This window comes from Clupea harengus, unplaced genomic scaffold (genome assembly GCF_900700415.2).
Source record: "Clupea harengus unplaced genomic scaffold, Ch_v2.0.2, whole genome shotgun sequence".
Lineage (NCBI taxonomy): Eukaryota > Metazoa > Chordata > Actinopteri > Clupeiformes > Clupeidae > Clupea > Clupea harengus.
In genome coordinates, this window is record NW_024879714.1 from 54,217 (window position 1) to 77,375 (window position 23,159).

A 23,159-nucleotide genomic window follows, 5' to 3' on the forward strand; every position below is an offset into this window, starting at 1 on the left:
CGTTTGTTTATATTACCATTTACCTGACTTTACATTACATATTTTGTTTCTCTTCACAACACTGATCTTCACCACACGTTTGCTATAATTATTAGATAACTATATAAACTTGTAAATCATTAATAAATATATTATTATTACTATAAATATCCTAAATTCTGCGTGGCCTCCCCTTCTTGTTTCGTGTCGTGAGCTGGCACGTAACACTACAAAATTATATTAAGATTGGCCATATGCACAAGCATTAGCTGCTGAATTGATTGGCCGCAGGTAACGCTTTTGTGGAGCAAGCCAATGGAACTTTAGGACTTGTAGACAAGTATAAGCATACCACATTTCCAAATTTTAACTTAAGCAGTTCTTGAGCTATTAGAATTTGTCAGTTGCAATGCCCCATAAACAAAATTCACATTTGGAGTGCGTCGAAAAATAGTGGTAACGAATCAATTGTTTTTTAACTTTGAACATTTACATCACAAGATATTGGATAGTGACTATATCGACTTTTGCATTGACCATTATTCACTGGATGGTGCTATTCCTTAAATGAGTCGTAATGAGCTAGTGTCTTGCGCCTCCTAGAGGCCAACCTGACATTTCAATTTCGTATTTTTTGGTGAAACAGTTCTTGAGATATTGCTCAAAAAGTGCTTTGAGTCTCTGCAGGCAGGGGACACTAGCGCGATGGGAAACGCCCACCTAGGGACACAACCCTTACACTCCATATCGGCCATGTGGGACTACAATTATGCCAAGTTTCATGTGGATTGGTGAAGTCTAGGCGCATATGATCATGCCGACCAAACATCGGGAGATGTACAATGATGGGTGGATCTCACTTTGTGCACCAGAGTTGGCCATGGGGTGTGATCTCAAGACTATATACATCCTTTAATCACAACTAGGCCATAAGATGCATGAGCTTTGTATATGCCATTCTGTAACATAAATGACAAATTAAAGGAAGAACTCCAACTCTAACCCTGGGGAAAAGTGCGTTTGCATGCATGGTATAAGATATGCATTGATGTAGATTATGAATACTGACAAAACAACTCCACATAGTTTTTTTTACAATTCCATTGTTCCTCACAGTGTATCACACAGGTTAAGAATGTCCTTGTACAAACATTCCTAATCATTGAGATCATGTATTGACGTTCAAATGTTGAGATAACAGAGGGTTGATGCTAACATCGTCGAGGGCTTTACAAAACTGCAAACCTACTCCGTAATTACCAAATGTCACTTTGTTGCGACTCACTTGAGAGGCGAATGAGAACACAGGAGCGAATGCCGTCATTACGCACGACTACTCTGCTATTACACGCATTACGTTCGCCCAATCAGCTGTAGATCCCCAACCACAGGAAAGAGGCAGATGATATGGCAGCTTTGTGAGCGACCAGGTGAAACTTGCTTTGTTAATTCCGTTTAGCTGGGGAACATGAAGACATTTTAAGTCGCTGACGGCAACGGGGCCTCGGTTAGAAATGATATATTTGATATTAATTTCCGCATTCTCTGGGGCTCTCGTCACGTTAGTGTTACAATTCCTGCTTCTCTACCGGAGAAGCCCGGAGCCTATAGGAAGGACAGTGCAATATGTCAAAGCAGTGCCTGATCCCTTATTGAAGGATTACTTTAATAACCAACATGTCGAATCAGGACAGCAACAGCAAGAAAACACGACATCGGCTGTATCTAAACAGACAGAGGCCGCTTCTCCGAAGTCGCAGGAACCGTCTGTCAGCAGTAGCCCGAAACAACAGCCGCCACCGCCTTCTCAAAACGAGTCGCTGAACACCTCTAAGTCGGAGACCTGCGGCTTTTTAAATGCTATATTTTTGTTTCTGTTCCGGGAGCTCCGGGACACCCCGGTGGTTAGACACTGGGTGACCAAAAAAATCAAGGTGGAATTTGAGGAGCTTCTACAAACCAAAACAGCCGGACGGTTGTTGGAGGGTCTCAGTCTCCGGGATATATCCTTAGGCAATTCATTGCCCGTGTTCAAGACGGCGAAACTTATAAAGCCGGTTGCCGTTAACGAAGACGGCATGCCAGAAGAGCTAAATTTTGAGGTAGACCTTGAATACAACGGCGGCTTTCACTTGGCTATAGATGTAGACTTGGTGTTTGGAAAATCCGCCTACCTGTTCGTTAAAATGACCCGAGTGGTGGGCCGACTGAAGCTACAGTTCACTCGAATGCCTTTTACTCACTGGTCGTTCTCGTTCCTGGAGGACCCGCTTATAGACTTCGAGGTTAAGTCACAGTTTGAGGGACGACCATTGCCCCAACTCACCTCCATTATCGTGAACCAGCTGAAGCGAGTCATCAAGAAGAAACACACATTGCCAAATTACAAAATAAGGTAAAGGCCACATCCTGCGATGAGGTCAACTGATTAACCCCCTTTCTCCCTCTCTAAAGTAGGCCTACCCTATCTTGTTCACACGCAAAAGTCCGCTCTGAAATGGTAAAATGATGTGTACTGTAGGCTAACTAATTTTATGTCTGCATGATATATGTGATATATGTGGAAGAGCGTTGTTTCCAACCCGCTCGGGTTGCAATTCACCTGTTGCTTTGCCTTATCAGGGCCTAGGTGTAGCCCATCATGAGTGTGATGTGATTGCAGCACAGTACATTTACGTATATTCTTCTTATGTCAGGCATGTAGCCTAATTGGCTAAAACACAAATCCATTTTAGATGAGATTTATGTAGATGTGTGTAGGCCTGTTGGACTGGTATACAGTTTAGCGGTTGTACCAAGGCATCCATTGACCAACTGAATCTGTCTTGGATCTGCAATGTCCACTGTTAATGGATTGTTCCAGCTGGAATGATGGGTTGGAGAATGACTGTCTGGCAGACAGTGTAGTGCCCTATTGGAATGCTGAGAGAGTTTTGTAATGATTGGATGGTTGCTGTGAACACAACTTTCATGAATGCATTGAAGCATACAGCTTGTTCAATAGTAGAACTGAGAAAACGCTTGGGTTTGTGCTCTCTCTCTTACACCTTCAGAAGAAAACAAAAGTTACGCTTTTTATCAGTACTTCCTCTTGTGTCTAACACGAGTTTCTTCGTAGAAAGTGCACAGAGTGCCATTTCTATAATCTCCATATTGGCTTCTCCACTTCCCTTTATGTCCTCCTCAGCCTCACTAACCGTTTCAATATGGGTCTTGAATTGCTAAACATGTGGCTTTTTGAAGTGTTCTGTGTGACCCTCATCTACATCTATACTAATAGTGCTGTACTATCCTGTCTGAAGACTACAGGCATCTGCCTATTACTACTTTTGCCTGTTATTATGTATTTTGATGCCACTATCTTTATGTAACACTTGGCAACAATTTGACACTTTTTGAGGTATGGTTTTATAGGCAACTCATTTTGATAGCATATGGTCATGTGAAAGACAGATAAACACCTGTGTCTTTCCCACTAGCCATCCAGGATATGCCCTATGTAGTTTTGTATACCGGGCTGGAATACCCTGCAAAATAGGGAAGAAAAGCTTTCACAGCATGACATTGCCAGCTATACTGCCAAAAGACACCAGTTAGTGTGTTGGCAAGCTTCTATCAGTGTCAACTGGGCTGTTGGTGGTGTTTGCAAGATTTTTACATGCCTTCTAGGTAGTCAGCTTACTAGTTTTGGAACAGAACTCCTTATTGCTGCTATGAGTGTGTTCTTTGATGGACAGATACATGTTTCTGTGTGGAGTGTCACAGAATGGTAGCCTGACGATGTCATACTCATAATTCTAGTCAGAATATGAGTCTGATATCGCTCCATTGGGCTGTGATTATGGGGCGTGTTTCAACCGAACCAGGAGAAAAAATGCCTCTTCGCTCAATTGGTTACCTACAACCAATCAGAACAACGTAGTATGTGACCATTGGCAGCTGATACATTACACTTTTACCGGATCCCGTAGGAAGGAAGGCAAAAACATCTTTTCGATTGACAAATGCCTTAATCGCGTTGCTCTGTTCCTCTTTCAAAATGAATGCACTGTCAATGTCTAAATGGACTCGAATCTATACATTTCAGCTCTCCAGCGGCAGCCATGTTTGTTGAAAACGAATTCAACTCGTGTGTTGGTGACGTGGTTGGTTACGTTACTGTTGATCATCTGTCCATCATCGTATAAAGCCCGCCTTAACAATTTGATTGGTACGGCCGATATCGAGCCGCAGATAATTTCTCCTCAATGGAGTAATGCCAGACCGAACTTCCCAACCAAAAAATGTGTGGGCGGGGCTAAGTTCGGTCTGGTATAAAAGGCTAACAGAATGGTAGCGTTGCTGTGGTTTCCTTTTCTTTTCCATTAGCACTCATCAAGGCCTTTATTTAGCTTGACACACAGATAGTGGATGATAAAGAGGGGGTGTTGCCATGAGGGAGGTAGCTTATGCCTTATACACGTTATATTTAGACGCTGTGACTGAGGACAACGTCTTATAATCAACGTCAACCTGTTATAATCCACATTTGGTTAATTGCTTCTAATGTGCAGTAAGGCTCGCCCGTGTAGCAGTCACCTGTGCCAACCTGAATGCTGCAATGGATGATTCCACAGTCGCTCTGCAGGACCTGTTCATTTCAGTGATTGCCGGCGGATGCCCGTTCCCTAATGATCCGTGACAGATGTGGTTTGAGCGGCCGTGGCCTGCCCAGGTGCGGCGGGGTGGGATGAGGTGTCATGCTAGTCACACGGCAGCTGTCTCGGCTAGCGCCGCAGTGACAGAGTCCCCGTGTGACTTCAAACCAGGCCGTGCTCTCATTCACCTGAGTAGCCTGTGCTGTAATGCAAGAACACTGAAGTCATGCGGAGTGAGCGTGGCAGTACTGCGAGCCGTGGGGCCGTCTCGCCACGCGTAGCTGGCTCGAGTGAAGTACATTATGAAGGGGTAGGGTAGGGTAGGGTAGGGTAGGGTAGGGTAGGGTAGGGTAGGGTAGGGTAGGGTAGGGTAGGGTAGGGTAGGGTGGGGTGGGGTGGGGTGGGGTGGGGTGGGGTGGGGTGGGGTGGGGTGGGGGGGGGGGTGGGGTGGGTGTATTGCAGTGGATTTCGCTTGAGGTAAGCGTACCTAAATTGGCATTGTGTGCCCAGGAAGGCTTGTCACGAATGCTGTGGCAGCATTGTGCTGGGTGCAGAATTAGGTGCCCTCAATTAGAAAGCACAATGACCCTTGTTGTTGGGGCCACACACACACACACACACACACACACAGTGAGGCTGGGTACTGCAGAGTGACTCATCCAGTGGCAAAAAATTACACCCCTTCCCTGTAGACCTGACTATTACTTCTTGATCTGTATCAATCAGAATCAAAATCATTTCTGCTGGAGTATATCATTAGGTTCTGATTTATAGGTTTTCAAATAGCCTTTGCACTGTTATGATTTGAGGTGTTTTAGTTGTGAGCATATCAGTTAGAAGATGGAATTGTCTGGTCCCGGGCACTGTGGAGTAAGTCCTTCTTAATCCGACGGAGAACCATCGTGTTGGTTACACACAAGCTCTCCCCTGGTTAGTGTGAGCGAGGTGCCATTTTGTTGCCCACAAAAACTAACTGAAACTGATGGTTTTGGCTGGAGCAGCATGGCCACGATGTCTTCTCACTTTATGTGCTCATTCAGCGTGTGGGCAGAGGCTGCAATGGAGGCGCACAATGGCTTCAGTGTTTCTCGAGAATGAGAGAAAAAAAACTTCAACTGGCATTTTAACCATTTAAGGTGAGAAACAGCCACTTTGTTAAAGAAATACAAGGCCTGTAGGAGATCTGCCAGTGATCTACCAGATCTATGTGTGGTGCTGATTAACCACGCAGCTGAAAACTCCTCTTATCATCGCATGTTCACTTTTTTTTTTCATATTTGACTTAAATCAGATAATCCGACAATCCTGTGCTCAGAATCAACAAACGATGCCACAGCCTGCGATGAAGGAGATTAGAATTGCAGCGCAAAACCTAATGTCAGGTCAAGACCGGAAGTAGAACACAGCTTACACAAAATACTGCGCACAAAATGCTAAAGTTCCAGAAGTTTCGTTTTTTTATATTGTAATGGCCTGCAAAGGTGTTTTTTTTTTTTTCTCAAGGATTTTCGAAACTTATATAGACGTGCTCATTTCCGATCTGATGAGGCCATGGTCGTGTATGTGATGAATGAAGAAGTCTCAGACTGGAGTCAGATTCGGCTGTGCTGCTCAAAGTATTGATGTTTTGCATGCAGGACTGCTGTGTAATGGAGACGCAATGGAGCCCCCCGCCCCCGAGTCTCTCATCTGCACTCATCTGTGTCAGTGGACAGGAGTGATACTGGGTCCTCAGAGATCACTGGAGAAGGGACAGAGGCAGGAAGGAATGGCTGAAAGAGAGAGTAAGAAAAGAGAACAGTAGGCAGAATGAGAAAAGAAACGGTACTCCAGAGTGGCCTCTCGTTTGTGTGTGTATATGCACACTCTGTAGATCTGGACCGAAAGTTCACAAATATCCTGATCATTTAAAATAATGCAAGCCCTCAAAAATCTTGCAGGTCTAGAATCAGTTAAAGGATATTTGCAGTCATAACCTGCTCTGGCCTGGTCGTTCATGACCCCTGGGTAACACTCAGCTGTGCAGGGCCACTCCTGACCTCCTCATCGCACCCCTCCGACCATGAGCAAGTGGCAGCTGCTTGCAGAGTCTGCCCTGTAAATGGAAGGGCCATTAGAGAGGACGCCGCTTGCACTCTGAACTCGCGGCCCCTGCAGCTTATAGTGCTGCCTGGGCGGGCGATGCTCAGCCAGGGTTGCGAGGTCCAGCGCAGGGAGGAAGTGATGCATGGTGATGTAATGTGGAGGTGCACAGATGGCTCCGCTGTGGATCGGGGAGAGCAGGGGCTGGAGGCAATCCAGACAACGCCACTGCATCCTCAGGCTCAGCCCATGGATGGAAGGGTTGTGTGTGTGTGTGTGTGTGTGTGTGTGTGTGTGTGTCTCTCTCTCTCTCTCTCTCTCTCTCTGTCTGTTTGTATGTGTCTCTGTGTGTGTGTGTGTGTGTGTGTCTCTCTCTCTCTCTCTCTCTCTGTCTGTTTGTATGTGTCTCTGTGTGTGTGTGTATTTGTGTGTGGTGTGTGTGTGTGTGTCTCTCTGTCTGTTTGTATGTGTCTCTGTGTGTGTGTGTGTGTCTCTCTCTCTCTCTGTCTGTTTGTATGTGTCTCTGTGTGTGTGTGTGTGTGTGTATCTCTCTCTCTCTCTCTCTGTCTGTGTGTGTGTGTGTGTGTGTGTGTTTCTGAGACACAGAGAGGGGGAGGGAGAGCTAGTACATGTGGATTGGAGCTTCCATTCCTTAATTAGCATGTTAAGACACGCTGAGGCACTTGAAGAACTTTTTACTTGAGCTTTGGAGGACAGGGAAATGCCTGCAGTCTTGACAATGCATTTGCTGTTTCAACAACATCCAAAATGCAAATTGGTTTAACGTATGATTTGCTTTCCCCCACAGTGTATTTGTTTTCCTCATAGACCCTAGAGCTCTTGCTTTGTCTGGTTGACTGGTCTTCCCTAATACAATTATGTTTCTCTTTGTAGAACGTTTACCAATAAGATGTACAAGTGACAATAGAACAAATACAAGATGTAATGAAGTCTATGTATCTATATCATTGTTCTTCTGGTATTGCGTAGGGTTGGCTTAATTGACAGACTTGGAGTGAATTGAACACTGAAGAAAACATTGGGAGAGAATCCATAAAGGTCATCTCTGAGCCAGTACTTGGAATTCACATCTTTTTTTATTTTGACACCCAATGCAACATAACAATGACATAGAAATACCATATCACACAAGGGCATTGTTACCGAGCCAGAACTTGAGAGGGTGAACATGGGAGGTTTAGGATTGCAGTGATGTGGAATGTCCTATGATGTCATGTCTAGCCTTTCGTGTGTGTGTGTGTGTGTGTGTGTGTGTGTGTGTGTTTAGGAGAGTGAGGGTTAATCAAATCTTTTCCCCTGGGTTTGGTGTTTCTTAGATTATAGTATTACTTCCCTTAGTAGGTTAACATGAACTGTGGTCAAAGCTTAACATACAGTTTAATGTGACAGGAACCCAGCATAGAACACCAAATCAATCTAGTCTAAGAAAGATTGCCCAGCAGTTTCAAAGAAACCCTGTCATTGACCCCAGCTGGACTTGTCCTTTACTAAACTGATCGACATTCACCTGAATGAATGAATCAATGGTGCATGGTGGATATTTACCTGCCTTATTCAGAGCCACAGCTGTTGTTCTGACCTCACCTGTGACGGGCATGGGCTAGTTCCAAAGACACTGAGTAATTTCGTCTATTTTTAATCACGTGGGTCAGTTTCATTGAAGGTGTGGTCGTGTTCTTTGCCAGGCGAGCAGAGAGAAGGGACGGGGCAGCTGTGCTCTGTGCTGGGAAGGTTGCCTTCTCAATCCTTTGCTTTGCCTTTTGCCTTCTTGTCTATGTCAGTGCATTGTGATGTCCATTTTTCTTCTCGTCTGGACCTCTCTTGATTATGAAAGAGAGAGAAAGAAAGAAAGAAAGAAAGAAAGAAAGAACGGGAACTGAACTAAACTAAACTGAAGAGAAGGAAGTTTTGAGGCAGTGGTCAATCCAAACCAGGGATCTCTAGAGCAAAGGTTTAGACAAGAGTTACTGTAGGTGATCATGGGACTTTTGGTTTGCAAGTAGTGTATCATAAAAACAAGCCCAGCATTGTATGTTCAGTGGTATTATAAAATCAGTTCACCCTGAAGCTATTTTGAATTATGAGTTCAAAGTCGGCTACTGTCATGTTAGTTTGGTTTATACTTTCATCACGTGGAATGTCCCCCGCTGTAGGTTCTGCAAAGCATCTCATTCTCTTACTCACTGGATTGTGTGATTATGTGTTTCTGTTTGTGCCTACACATTCTCTGAACTGTGTGTGTGTGTGTGTGTGTGTGTGTGTGTGTGTGTGTGTGTGTGTGTGTGTGTGTGTGTGTGTGTGTGTGTGTGTGTGTGTGTGTGTGTGTGTGTGTGTGTGTGTGTGTGTGTGTGTGTGTGTGAAAGCCTAAGCATGGGTGTTATGTAATTACTTCCCTGACATCTGGTCCTGTTGTACTGTACATCTCTGTATGCGTAGTGGGGGGTGGGGGGAAGGGTTGACATGATTGCCCCCATGTTCCGGTGACTCCCCACTCCCATCATTATCATGTTTGATTGCAGAGTGCTCTGCACTGTGGGGTCACAGTAGGTCGTGGCTGCTCTGTTTGACTATACAGTGAGCGCTCTTAATGTTGTAATTTGTTGTTGCCAATAATAAACCAGTTCTTGTGATGATGTGATTATATTCATAGGAGGTCTTGAAGCCTCCTTGTTATGAGGTGTTTTTTTAATTGTAATTTAAATTTACTTCATGATTAAATGGTGTGAAGCTAGTGTGACATTTCGGCTTGAAAAAGCAAGTAAGGATTTTCTCAAGATTATGGATTCTTCTAATGATTAGACTGATCTCACTCAAAAGTGAAAATGTCCACTGTGATTTACAGACACTGGGCTATTTGTCAGTTACGTGGTGGCGTGGGTTGCCTGTTTAGCACTTAATGGATATGGTTCTGTAACGGATATTCTATGGGCTGTTATCATCAGACAGGGTTGTTCACACCGGAAGGCCAAAGTCCATCTGTCTCCCAAATCTCTCTCAATTTTCTCCCCCTTCGCCAACAGACATACTGCTTACGCAAGCACAGATGCCTCTGTCCCCTTCGGTAGCGGTCAGGTTTCTAATCAAGAGCGCTCATGTAAGCCCTGGGCAGTCATGCATGGAAAAGAGGGCTTTTGGAACAAAGGACTGTGACCAACAGGTATGAGGACTGCCAGTGCTGGGAGAGCAGATCTCTAATTGGTTAGCCGCGTCACATTGCTTGGACTACTGGCGGAGCATGATGTGGGCACGTCCTCAGGCTACCTCGTCTCCAGCCATGGGTGCCGTTCCGGGGGTGGGTCTGAGGGTGAGCCGAGACGAGACGAGATGAGACGAGATGAGATGAGATGAGAAAGGAGGGAAGGGAAAATTGATCAGCCTGATGAGACGATATCAACTTGGTGATCTTAGTTTCTTGTGACACAAAATATGTTCTTGCGTAACATCACACTGAGAGATTGTAATCATGTAATCACCCTCTCTATGCAAGGTTAGGGATATTCGATTGATTATAAAAGCAGTGTTTCAAGTCGCAAAGCCATGACTGCAGGAATTGGTTGCGAATGCACCTTTTAAAACATGTACAAAGCTGCGGCATTAGTACCTTTTCATGATGGTTTGATAGAACCGTGCACAGAGGTCCAGCGAGGCATCCAGTTGCACAGATGGCAGGTTACATAAATGATTACAGGAGCTCCGTCCGCACACCTCTCCCACCTCCCCTCTCAGTGGAGGTGCACAGCCAGACATATGGAGACTGGTCAGTGGATAGGCTTTTTTTGGGACTATGATTTATGGCTGTTTGAACCGCTAGCTGTACTTCAGTTTGCAATCTATGGGCCTCTTCGCTCCTGATATGAGAGTGGTTCAGACAAAACATTTTTTTTTTAGCCCAAGCTCCAAAGAGCTGATCAGAATGATGGTCACATGATCGAAAGAAAGCAAGACAAAGGGTTTCCGCAAAAGGCTGAGTCAGTGCTGGTGCCATATGGCTGTTTGCCACACCACTTTTGTACGAGCCCTTTTTTTATTTCTGGAGAAAAAATCTGAAATCTTGCCTAATCTTGTGAGGGCCTTTGACTTTTAAAGCCTTGGGTTTCCTTAGCCAGTGGAATGTTGTCTAGGGGGCAGCATTGTTGTTAAAGCCTTTAACCTCTGGGGAACAGAGCCCTTGGAAGCAGATCAGGGTGGGAATGACAGTGTGCCAGGCAGTTAGCACCGACACACACATCAGCATAGACACTCGCAGACACACACAGTGTGCCAGGCCGTTAGCACCGACACACACATCAGCATAGACACTCGCAGACACGCACAGTTCTTGTCTTCCGGTCAACTACTTTGCAAATCAACCACAGCAAAGTACATAATGTCAAAATCTGTCTCCTTTTCTAAAGGAATTGACATTTTCATAGTTGTTTTCTGTGCTAATGTGTTATGGTATCAGGGGGAGTTTATAATCATGTTATTTTAAAGGAGCCTATCATGTCAGAGCATGAGCTCACCCTTATCTTGTTTGTAAAGCATCCAAACTGACCGCATACATCTATCGCGCTGGACAGCAGGCCATTGTTTTCAGTGCGGTCGATCAGTTCATTAACTTTTCATGCGCTTTAATATATGGTGACGTGATGCTCAAGCACCGCTGTTGTCCAAACCTGTTAGAAGCGCCGCTTAAAAGCTAATTACAGCATTCTGAAGACCGGGGTGTGGGTGGGAGGTAAAGAGGTAGTGTAGTGTAGTGTTGTGTTGTGTTGTGTAGTCGTGTACTGTATGCGCCCCCATGCATTTTTAATGCGGCCTGTTCAGCGGAGACTGCTTGTAAATGATCCGCTACATCTGCACATCTTGTGTTTGCATGGCGTTTAAATGCCGACGTGTCGGGCCAATTTGGGCGTCTGTGTAACGCTGTCAAACTCGTCCGGCTAATCTGTGCTGTCGTCATCATCACTTAGCCTACTCCGTCCAATGTTACTGAGCCAGCTGTACTCCACTTTAAATTGACCTTAGGAAATGCTGCACTGCTGAAAAGCTGCTTCTAGTGCAGCTCTCTCTCTCTCTCTCTCTCTTTCTCTCTCTCTTTTAAAAAAGGGGTTGGAGTGGTCAAATGAAGGTTAAAAACATGAAGTAAAAGAGAAAGGAATTTATTTTTTAAGGCCAGCTTTAGGTTGCCTATAGGCCTACATAAGCTTCAGGATGGTTTATCACTTTAGATAAGGTATGAGACTTATCCCTTAAGAACAGGAACTTGCCTCATATGCAAACAACATAGGCAAGCACCGCATATGGCTGTCGAATGTTGCTCATTAACTAGATCCATTAGTCATTTTATTTGAAAGCTAAAGCCTAACACAGGACATCATGGTAGATCATGACGTCTGACCCAAAACTGTCATGTCACATTTGTCTTTTAATGCCTCCACTTCATGTAGCAACACTCGGGGTATGTTCTCTTAGCTGGTAGTTTTCAACCACAAATATGCACCCATTCAAGTCGCAATGAGGGGTAACCTTGATTGTCCTTGCACTACAGAAGACCCACTGCATTGCATTGTGCATGGTTCAAAGTCAGTATTGATGTTTACATCCATTATATCACTTACCCATCAGGGACTGTGTTTAGAGGGGGTGACCAGGGGGAAATGACCTAAATATGTTTGCAAGTGGTGAGACCCAAGCAGCAGGGGGGAAAGGAAAGACCCGGAAGCCTCTGGTGAAGAAGGGCCACATTTGGCAAAAGAACACTAGATTCTATGGTAACTAAATCACTGAATTAAACCTCTGGTGACCGTTTAGTGTTGAGGCCGTGTGTGTGTATGTGGGTGGCCAGCCTGTTGCAAGCTTGATGACTGTAAACAACACCAAACACTGTGCGTGCTGCTGTTGGCTGTCGAAGCAAAGCGGAGAAGGTCGTCTAGGGAACAAGTGAGCACTGTACAGTACGGAACCGTTAAGTCAGCGGCAGTCAATGACCCCTTGGTGCATCATGTTATCTCTTCATTTAATAAAGGAGCTCCAAGTTTAGTGAAAGACATCAATCATGCTCCCTCACTCTTGGTTGTCTTTCTCACCCTCTCTTTCTAGCACTTTCTCATTGCCACGTGCACATGAGTCACATCTATGGGAAAGGCTGCCTGTTTCCTCTTTCTTTGTCGCTCTCTCTCTCTCTCTCTCTCTCCGGTGGCCAGAGGAGACAGGAAGGCCACTGCGGCGTGCCTGAGCACTGGGGCTCTCTGAGCAACGCTGATGAATGTGTTTGTTTGCAGTGTGTGTGTGTGTGTGTGTGTGTGTGTGTGTGTGAGAGAGTGAGAGTGAGAAAGACTGGACCTTCTACTGGCGTCATCAGAGAAAGGACTGCATGACAAAAACCAAAGAATATTCCCATTGTTTATGGAGAAATGTAAAGATGTTTTTTACTGTGGTTTACAATTGCAAAACATCCATACTATCTTCTTCCTATCTTGCTATAAAATCCATACCTAGTTGAATCCATTTCTACTAATTCTAATTTCTAATTTCAGTAAGTGCTGTTGGTGACCGACTATACTTAATAATAGCTTAATAAGCTGAATAGCATGGTTGTGTTCTGAATTTCATAAACAGGATTTGTGAAAGAATATTCATATAGTATTTATGGCTTTTAAGGCATATGCCTATATTAGTGGGTGGATATTCAAACTGACTTGGTCATAATTGAAAGATGTTGACGGGCGGTTCCTTCCAGGAGGAAAAGTAATTGTGCCATGATGAGAATTCCTTCCTCCTTATCGTTTAGAGCCCAAAAATAGAATGTCAGCTAGACAGTGCAAAGCTGTGCAACATCCTCTCAAACTATTTATGCTCCTAATTACTGATGGTGTTGACCTTCAGGGATCCAGTGCAGATTTCACCAAATGAGGCCTTCCCCTCTGATGCAAGACTGGAGCGAAGAGCTTGACTGTCTGAAGTTGAGATTAACGATGGCTGTAAGTTCCGGGGCAGCTGCTGTATGAGTTAGCTCACAGGGCCACAGGGACAGTGTGCTATGCAGTTCACTTGCTGTCAAGAGGCAGAGATTACTCTAGGGGAACTTGTATCATTCATCTTGGGCGGCGGTTCCTGTACGCTAGTTTTTGCTGTTGGCCTACTTGGCAAGGAGGTTCCTGAGGCGGCTAAGCAATGCAACACGCAGTCAGAACGTCAAGCTGTTGTGAAGGCATTCTTGACATTTGTCTGAAATATTTGTCATATTTGTGATATTGTAGTGAATGTAACACCACCGTATTGGCATTCAGGCAGACAGGCGAAGATGCTCGGTTGCCACCACAGAGAGTTTGAAGAGCATAAGTGAATATCTTGACTGGGTATGCCCTTAACCTCTCCCATGTTACACGAGGTCACTCTGCTGTTTCTGGAAGTCAGGAACACCCATGGATTTCGAATAAGTGCAAAGGACACAACAGGGCAGAGCCCTTCCTTCCAGTGTTCCCGTAAGCCTGTTTACCATACAATAAGCCTCTTGTTATAATATGTGGCTGTGTTTGCATTGGATATTGCCCGATCTGTGAGCTGTGGAACTAAGAATCGTGCTATTGTTCCTGTTGCATATATCCTCAGGGTAAACTACAGCTTCTTGTGCAATGATGTTGATGGTGATCATGATTGTTTTTCAACAACATGTCTGTCAGTGAAAGCAACATCATGACAGTGTGGTGGTGCCATTTCAGCTCAATCAGCAGCTGGAGTATATCCTTGCATTGACCTCCTCTGTGTCTCATAGCACTCATGAAAATGAAAGCAGAACTCCAATGTAAAGTCACTAAAAGCCCATTTCCCATTAAGGAAATTAAAGACAAGCGCTCAGTTGCTGGGAAGACCTGCCCACCCAACTGCCATATCGGACAGATTTACAAGCATCTTGGTCCTTCCATTGTCTACGTCCTCATGCAGTCACAGTTTGTTATGTACGAAGCTGAATGTTACTTAATTTGTGGGGACCACTAGGTGGCACCTGTGTCATCTATAAGTTCTCGTTCGTTATAAACCAGACTAGCTGAAGTGATGGAACATGCTACAAGTGTTTCCGTGTTGCTCTGTGTGTGTGCATGTGAAATGGTTGCATATAGCTAAACATTAAAGGCAACATAAGTTATTACTGTCATACTCTACTGTGGGAAGCATTGTTTGCATGTCAATGATATCTGATTGTGATACGCAAATTGCTTAACAAGTACATCATATCAAGTACAGTACATCAGCGAAGATTGTCCTGGGTGATTGTGGTTTGTACTCAAATGGTTTCATGTTTCTCTTGCAGGTACAAACCTTTCTTCCCGTTTCAAGTTCAACCTCCGCTGGCATCCACCTGCGACCAGGATCTCTCACTCGGAGACACGCGATTGGTCGAGGGCCGGCTCAGGGTGACTCTAGTTGAATGTAGCAGGTAAGATGTGAATGAAAATAAAAACAAAACAATGGTCTTAATGGCGTCAATTCTAATCCCATACACTTTTTGTCAAATTCTGCAAGTTGCTCCTCACGGTCCTCTAGCTGTCCGTGTTTGTGTTAAAAAAAATTCCGGTGGCCTGGCTCTGTGATTAGGAAACAAACACAGTGACTTGGACCGAGGTATAAACAATCCCAGCCAATCAACGAGGTGCTCCAGGACCACGAAAGGGAGGGATGTAATTAGTTTGGCTGATGAGCTCGCTCGAGCATCGAAACCGCATTGCATCTTTAAGGTTATGTCAGTACTGTGTATTTGGCCTAAGTCAGCAAACACTTGCAGGTTAGTGAAATTGGTGATTGACAAATACTGTGGGCCCTAGTTTGCCGTCAGAAACCCTGCAAAACCTGCCCGGGGAGTAGATTTCAAATGAAGGCGTGGATTTTGGATTGAGACGTGGTGTTCTGCTCTGACAGGAAAAGCCAGTCACAAATAGTCACTGCCCAATTCTGATTCATCTATCTGGCAAACAAATATGGACTGGCACATTATGCCTTGGCCAAAATATTTCTGTATTAACAAGGGGAAAACCTGTGTTGTGGATTAATGCAATTAATCTATATTGGATATCCTTGAAGTTAGGATATCCTGGCAGGCTTTTAAAAAGGAATAAAATGTTTGTTTTAAAAGTTTAAACCCCTTTAAAGACTTGAGCATCTGGGAAGTCACTTAAATATCCAGTCAGCAGTAAACGGATGTCATCTATGATGTTAATACACAATAATTACTTTTCTTGTTATGTCCCTTCATGTGTTGTGGTGTAATGAAACTACGGTAGAAGTGCCGTGCCACCGCAAAAGGTCTCTTTGGCATGGCCGCAACGGAATGCGGAAAGAGATTGCATTTAGGTTGGTCCAGGTGTTCAAATGTATCAACATAAACATAGATCCCAATCTCCCATGACCTTTGCACTCCCCATTCATGTAAGCTAATAGTAGGCTATGTCTACACATGCATACTGTCACTCAGTAGCCTTGTGTCATGCAAATGAATATATATCCACTCTCTCCCTATGACCCAGTGCTCAGCTAAACAGGCCTTCCCTCACCTCACCTCTTTGGTTGTGCTGGGGGCCTAGATGCAGTGACAGCATCAATTAATAGTTTGGTCAAAGAATAATTTGAAGTACAAAAAGACATTGACGTATATTACCATACTCACCTAAACAAACCTAATGTGCTGTTGCAGTAAACGCTTAAGACAATTCTTTCGCATCACCACACCGTACGTATCCTATTGGGGAAAAGAGTGAAAGTACTAAGAAAATCCGGGTTTTCATCTCAACTTTTACTTCCATAGAAATTACAGCTGACATCTCCTGCTCCCACAAGTCACACTGCAGCAAGTGCCCAAATAGCTGCTGAAACATTTAACATTTAAACAAAGTTGTTAGCAATATATCTTCCCTTTCAATGCCTAGCTCCGAAGGTGCAAATGCGGTCCATTACACGTATTTAGATGTTTTGAATGATGTCACATGTTACTTATGTTACACATTTGACATACTAGGCCTAAATAAGTTCTCCAGAATGGGTGCATTGATGCGATAGGCTATATTGATCTCGACAAAAATAGCTTGTCATGGAATTTAAGTGAGCAAAAGTGAGCTGTTTTCTACAGGCTCAAAATCACGTGTCCTGATTAACAATGTAACAGTCAGTTCAAAGGGATGTGACTCAAACATTTTAAAACATGTCTTGCAACCTAACCAGTTATATGTCAATGAGTTTAATTGTTTAGAACAGAAGGAGCATTGCGCTTTATTTTTTCAAGTGCTCCTGGCTAAAGCTGTCCAGAACCTAATCTTGTCTGACGCACTCAGTTTAAAGAGATTGTCCAGCAATGCTATTGGTCGGCTTTAACCAAATTAACACAAATTAACATCGTCCTGCCTGGCTCTGTCCACTTAGATCCTTTGCCCACACCTTTACCTCTCACTCTGAAGCACCTATCCACATGTGCTGCCATTTCCTCCAGCCGTTTTCGCTCTCAAACCTGAGCTCTGTGAGGTCAAATGAAGTGGATTGAGATATGATCAATAGCATGTCGATTTATCTGGGTAAACAAACTTGTCACCCAAAAAGTCAACCCAACTCATCCTGCACCAGAGAAAAACAGAAATACTGATGTTGAATGTGTTCAGAATGAGCGTGCGTGTGGGTGAGGGTTTATGCACAGTCTGTTCCTGCTTTGAGGCATTCAGGGTTTTGTTTTTTTGGGACAAAAAAAAAAAGCACAGATCGGCTTACCTTTAGCAATTTCACTCGGGATACCTCATTTGTCCCCCATGATCCTCCCTTCTCGTCTGTCTGTCTCTATTTCACTCACACAAACACAAACACATGCACGTGTTCTTGGTATTACTTTGTTCCAAGTCATCCATGGTTACCCAGTATAGTTGGGTGATGGTGACCGTGCCACACATGCAAATGGCTGCTGCTCTAATGTGTAGTTTTTCTTTTCAATAAATCAAATCTGCCTTTTTGTGCTGTGCTTCAGTTTCCATCTTTTGTTTTAGAATTTTTTTTTAGGAGAGAATGCGCATTGCAAAACATTATCTTGTAGAGTGTTGCCAGTGTTATAGGTCTAAAAGAATTGAAAATGGTTTATAGAAATACAAAACTATAATGAAAGAACACATTCCACCTAAAACAAAGCAAGTTACGCCTTGCGGTCGTGCACACCAGCGGCGGCAGCGAACACTGCGGACGCGTAGTTGTTGTTCTACTACTTTCTCATCAATGCAGTTTTTGCATGCGCACTGGTTGCCATAGTAGGGTAGTGGAGGGTACACAGACATCCTCAAACTCTCTGGCCGCGTAAGGTGTGACGTTGGCCTTACACCTCCCTGAACAAATAACCAAGTTAAGCATGTTGCTTCTGGCCTCAGTGGAAACACTAAACCTTGGGAAGCCAGCCCAGCTATTGTTTGCCCTGCTCGTCGGAGGGCGACTGGAGCCCGGGCTCTATTCACACACGACGCCTTCATGAATTATGCACGCGGCCTGCCCATGAAAACGTGAGGACCAGGAGCAGGCTGCTCCAACAAGCGCTCCCTGAATAAAAAGCTCATTATTTTTCCACGGCCTCGCTCTCTTCCTCCCTCTGTGTCATCCATCTTCCCTCTCTCTCTCCCTGTGCATCTGCTCATCTGTTCCACGAGCCCGTGGCATATTTGCAGACAGGTGCAGCCCTGTCAGAAATGTTGTTCTCCTCCGTCAGGTAGTTGAAGCGCCTGGCATCCCACACCCTCAGACTGCTGCTTTTCTGGCAAGGATGCGGATGGTAGCGCTTCAGGGTGTGCTCCATTACCCAGAGTTTGGATTGGGTCTGTGGAAAAGGCTCATGCCTTTACTAGTACTGGAATACTTCGGCTGCGGCAGCATGTGACTGATATGGATTAATCTTGCCCTGAAAAAGTCGTTGGCCTTAACAACTGGAGGTGGGAAAATTGCTTAAAATGTGGAGTAAGCTTTTGTAGATTAGGAAAAGAATTTGGCCCTCCAAGGGTTTTTAGTTTTTTGGTCAATAAGCTTTTTAGACATCCAGAGAAGTCAACACGCTGTGCGATCATATTTTCAGTAACATAATTAGCACCCTCCAAATACCCATTTAAAATGTTTTGTCAAATGACGCTAAATAGACTTGTTCAGAGGTTGGGCAGTCTGCAGATAGTGAAGATGTGATGTGCTGTTCTAATGGGATTGAGGCCTGCATGGTGCCTGTGCATTGCAGCTTTCTGTCACTAGAGGGAGCCACCACACCAGGAAATAGTGTAGCGATCTGAGGCCAAAACTTGGTTATGATTGAAAAATCATTCAAACCCTATTTATTTACCAGTGTATACAGCAGGGGTCTCAAACACAAGTTACCGGGGGGCCGAAGAGCGTCCAGTCTGGTCAGTGGCGGGCCAGATTTTTTTGATCTGTTGGCTTGCCAGTCACAATACTATAGATACCACTTTTCAGTGTGGCACATTTACCATGTGTGGTACAATGGTTAGTGTTGAATAACAAGTAGCTGACCTGAGTTTCAATTCCTGGGCAATGCAAGGTGCTTTTTGGATAAAGGTGTTTGTTATAGTGGCATTGTTGGATCACTTTTTCTCATTGATAGCCCATGACTTACATATACAGCTGTAATAGTGGGATAATATCTTCATTGACAACTACATCTATATGTTTCCTTCAAACATGCACATTTCAAAGCAAATCCTGTACTGCACCACTTTTGTATAGTTGGTAACAAGGCTGCAAACAAACAAAACAAAACAGAAAACTGAATAAAGTTTCAGCAAAAATCTGAATTTTATTTTATAAAAGAAATGTATTTATAATAAATATATTTCAATTGTATAGTTTCATTTGTTTGCCAAAATACAGCATATTTCAATCTATAGTGATTTAAAAATGAATAGTTTACTGATTTGATGGTGCACCGTCTGTTGTTTTTCCTCAGAGCGACTTCCATGACAAACCAGCATGCTAAATTGCGTCACACAGTTGCTCCAATACATCCTTACCTGTGCATTTTTTTTTACACAAAGTAATTCCACTGTCACTTCAAACACCGCGGAAATAAATCGCAAGCTGAGCATTATCATTTATGTCAGTATAGACCTACTCCGTCCAGACTCCAGAGCCACAGAATACGCACTGAAACGTTTGCCTTTGACACACAGCTAGATTTATTTTCCGATAATGACCGCCGGACTATACATTATATAATTATTCGGTAACTTGTCAAAACGACAGAAGACATTCCTCCAAAATACCTATTTTTAATGATTTTGTTGCCAATTCGTGACTTCCGCTAAGAAAAAACTGTTCTTCACCCAAATAGAACTTAAACGTTTCAGGTGTTGTGTAGCAACCCATTACTTGCTGACTTCAATTACGTTTCCATTACGTTATATGACTGGACTACTTGCGGAATGATATGAAAGATGTGAATATGAAGCACAAAACCCGTTGCCAATGGCAGCGGTAAACGTTGGGGTGGGCCGAAAATCAATCGAACTTTTTGTAACAATCTGAGGAGCCGGCGGGCCGGATGAAATCGCTTGGCAGGCCGGATCTGGCCCACGGCCCGGGAGTTTGAAACCCCTGGTATACAGTATTTGGCGAGGACCTCATGCAATAGCAAAGCTCTCTAAGGCATCTTAACTGGAGAGTCTAAATAGCCCAGCATCAACTTTCCATCGTCTAATAGTCACTAAATCTACAGTACTCTACGACTTGGAATAGCTCCAGCTGGGAGCCATTGAAATACACTACAGTTTTAAAATGAATTCATCCTTTCCCTCCTGCCATAATGATATTGTGCAGTTACGCTATTGTGATGTGTTGGCGAGGGTAGGCACACACACACACACACAGAGAAAGGCATTCAAAGAGAGCAAAGGTTAGGGAGGCACAGGAAGACAAAAACTGGCTACAAAACAGCTATTCCACAGAAGGCACAGGGCAAGCATTATTAATATTTCAGTGAGTGGTGCTTTGTCGTTTAATGTCTGTTTGTCCTGTTTGTACTCTCTGCATCACACTGTTAGCGTATAGGTTGCTATTAGAGCCTTTATTATTAGAGACGGCGCCTAAGAGCATTCGTAGCCCTGCACTGCATCAGCACTACTAGTGTAAATGGCCATGACACCAGTGCCATTATTGTCTTATGATGATTCAACACCAGGGGGCAGCAAAGTACTTGGCCACATTTGGATTACAATACTTCAGAGTCTGCATACAAAAGATGCTCCTTGGTACTTTGCCATAGTCTCAGTCCTAATGGATAAGATCTCTCTAAGAAATCAAGTTTCTTTATAAGTCATTTATTTTGTAATGTATTTAAGGTCTATGATCTATTAGGAGAAAATGTTAGAGTAGTTATTTTTGATTCTGTCGTCATTGTTGGGTAAACACCAGAAGTTGTAGAGATGTGTTTGATAAGTCATTTGTCTTTATACATGAAGATGCACTGGCTTGCTCTGGCCACTCTGATTTTAAGTTTGTCTCTCTGTTTGAGTGTAAATCATTTCATGTTGGTGTGATCTTGGTGTGTGGCTAGGAATTGTGTTTCTTATTAATACCCTCTCTGTGGCTATGACTAAGTGTAAATTATCCACCTGACTGTTCACAGTGTTTTAAGTAATTGGTCTAATAGCTGTTAATTGGATATTGGAGGAAACAATTGATTGTTTAACTCATTGATCTCCTCTTCTCCCCTCAGACTCTTCATCCTGGGGTCGTACGAGAGGGAGACGTACGTCCACTGCACCTTTGAGCTGAGTGAGAAGGAATGGAGGGAGATGGCGCGCAGCTCCATCAAAATGGTCAGTCTCCCCTTCCCCTTCCCCCGTTCCCATTCAATGCAGCAGTGCCAACACCTATCCATTGGCGTGCATGTGGTGCAGTATACACAGTCAACCGTTTCCTGTCATCACTGGATGCTAGAGTGGCTAACATTTCACATCAATTAAGTAAGCTAATGTCTGCCTACGCAATGAACTTGATGCGTCGCAGTTGATCGCCGCACTAAAGCTGCCAGCTCCTTGTCAAGCGTGGCGTTCTTGGCAAAGATGGCAGACAGATCGCAGGCTCTATTTGCAAGGCCCCCTCTGCAGTCATACATCTTCATAGACACCCTGAGGCGTCTTTGGAACAAAACAAAAGACTTGGGATCGAACATACCCTCTTAATTCTTTTTGTGTGTGCAAATATTTGTGTACATAAGTGTATTTTGTCATTGTTTGCTACTGGTAAAATACTAATCATTGTCCAGTATACAGAGAAGTATTTATTAGATGACTATAAGGCAACACAGTTAACAGCATCGAACACATGATTTGTTTCATGCCCATTTAGACATTTTGTTTAATACCGTTTTGAAACACGTGCTTCAGACTGCCGTACAGTTGTAATTTGCATTCTGCGGCAAATATCCTCAGATGGCAATTTTAACATATTTGTTCTTGGTTTCTTCTAACCACATTGGTCTTGGAGCTTTATTTTATTGGACAACACCTAATCTTTGTTTTTTAAGGCTGGTCCACATCCTGCAAAAGTGTTTTGATTGGCGTGAAGGTCGGAACTTGGGTAGTGTACGGAAAATGTCTGCCTCTCCATTATCAGAAGGAAAAGGGGAAACATGGGTGGGCTAGGGTAAGAGTTGAATGTTTAGTTTCCAGGTACTTGCCTGATGGTCTTTATTCAAGGAATTGTTTGCTTGTCTTCATCATAAATGTTTCATATTTGATCAATGGCCTTTCAGTACCAAGGATGTGTTGGTCTTTCTTGGCATTTTCAGTGCACTTTTATTGCAGGAATCAATCGTGTGCAATTAAGGTAATCAGGAAATATTAACATTTGTAGAGCAGCACAGGAGAGCTGTGACCAACATCTGTTGAGAAATTAAATGTCACAGTCAATTACGGTTATCCGATGTAACACTAACTCCCCTAACTCTCCTGTTGTGAGAGAATCAGGCATTTTAGGGTAATCACATGTGAATGGTTATTGTGACAATCAAAATCAAATTGAGATTCTCAACAGTGAATGTTGATGAACACGATCCACCCTTTGAATATTTGCAGAATTTGTCCAGTTTGATCTAAAGAACAGTTGCCCTCAGGCAAGTGTGTGTGTGTGTGTGTGTGTGTGTGTGTGTGTGTGTGTGTGTGTGTGTGTGTGTGTGTGTGTGTGTGTGTGTGTGTGTGTGTGTGTGTGTGTGTGTGTGTGTGTGTGTGTGTGTGTGTGTGTGTGTGCATGCGTGTGCGTGTGCGTGTGCATGCGTGTCTGAGCCTACTGTAATTTAGCATGCGTTGATATGCATTGGAACTCCGATCAGACCTGGCATTTCCGTTGTATTATCAGACTTCTCCAGACCACATACTCAGCCAGACTCCAAACCCAGGATTACTGCAGATACCATCTAGAAAAGGTCACTTTCTCTTTTTCACTCGT

General features: G+C 43.8%; 1 protein-coding gene across 1 annotated transcript; it reads left to right on the forward strand.

Annotated features, from left to right (window-relative positions):
- The first annotated feature begins 1,353 nt into the window (after nucleotides 1-1,353).
- LOC122129967 (PDZ domain-containing protein 8-like) lies at nucleotides 1,354-22,816 on the forward strand. Its single transcript, XM_042704706.1, has 3 exons — nucleotides 1,354-2,374; nucleotides 15,013-15,138; nucleotides 21,427-22,816. The coding sequence occupies exons 1-3, from the start codon at nucleotides 1,494-1,496 to the stop codon at nucleotides 21,674-21,676; spliced, it is 1,257 nt and encodes a 418-aa protein (XP_042560640.1). The 5' UTR covers nucleotides 1,354-1,493; the 3' UTR covers nucleotides 21,677-22,816.
- Nucleotides 22,817-23,159: the final 343 nt, after the last annotated feature.

Excerpts from the sequence above, each read along its gene's own strand:
- LOC122129967 (XM_042704706.1), top strand. The coding sequence starts at position 1,494 with ATGATATATTTGATATTAATTTCCGCATTCTCTGGGGCTCTCGTCACG. Across the intron at positions 2,375-15,012 it reads TTGCCAAATTACAAAATAAG|GTACAAACCTTTCTTCCCGT; the intron begins GTAAAGGCCACA and ends TTTCTCTTGCAG. Across the intron at positions 15,139-21,426 it reads ACTCTAGTTGAATGTAGCAG|ACTCTTCATCCTGGGGTCGT; the intron begins GTAAGATGTGAA and ends TTCTCCCCTCAG.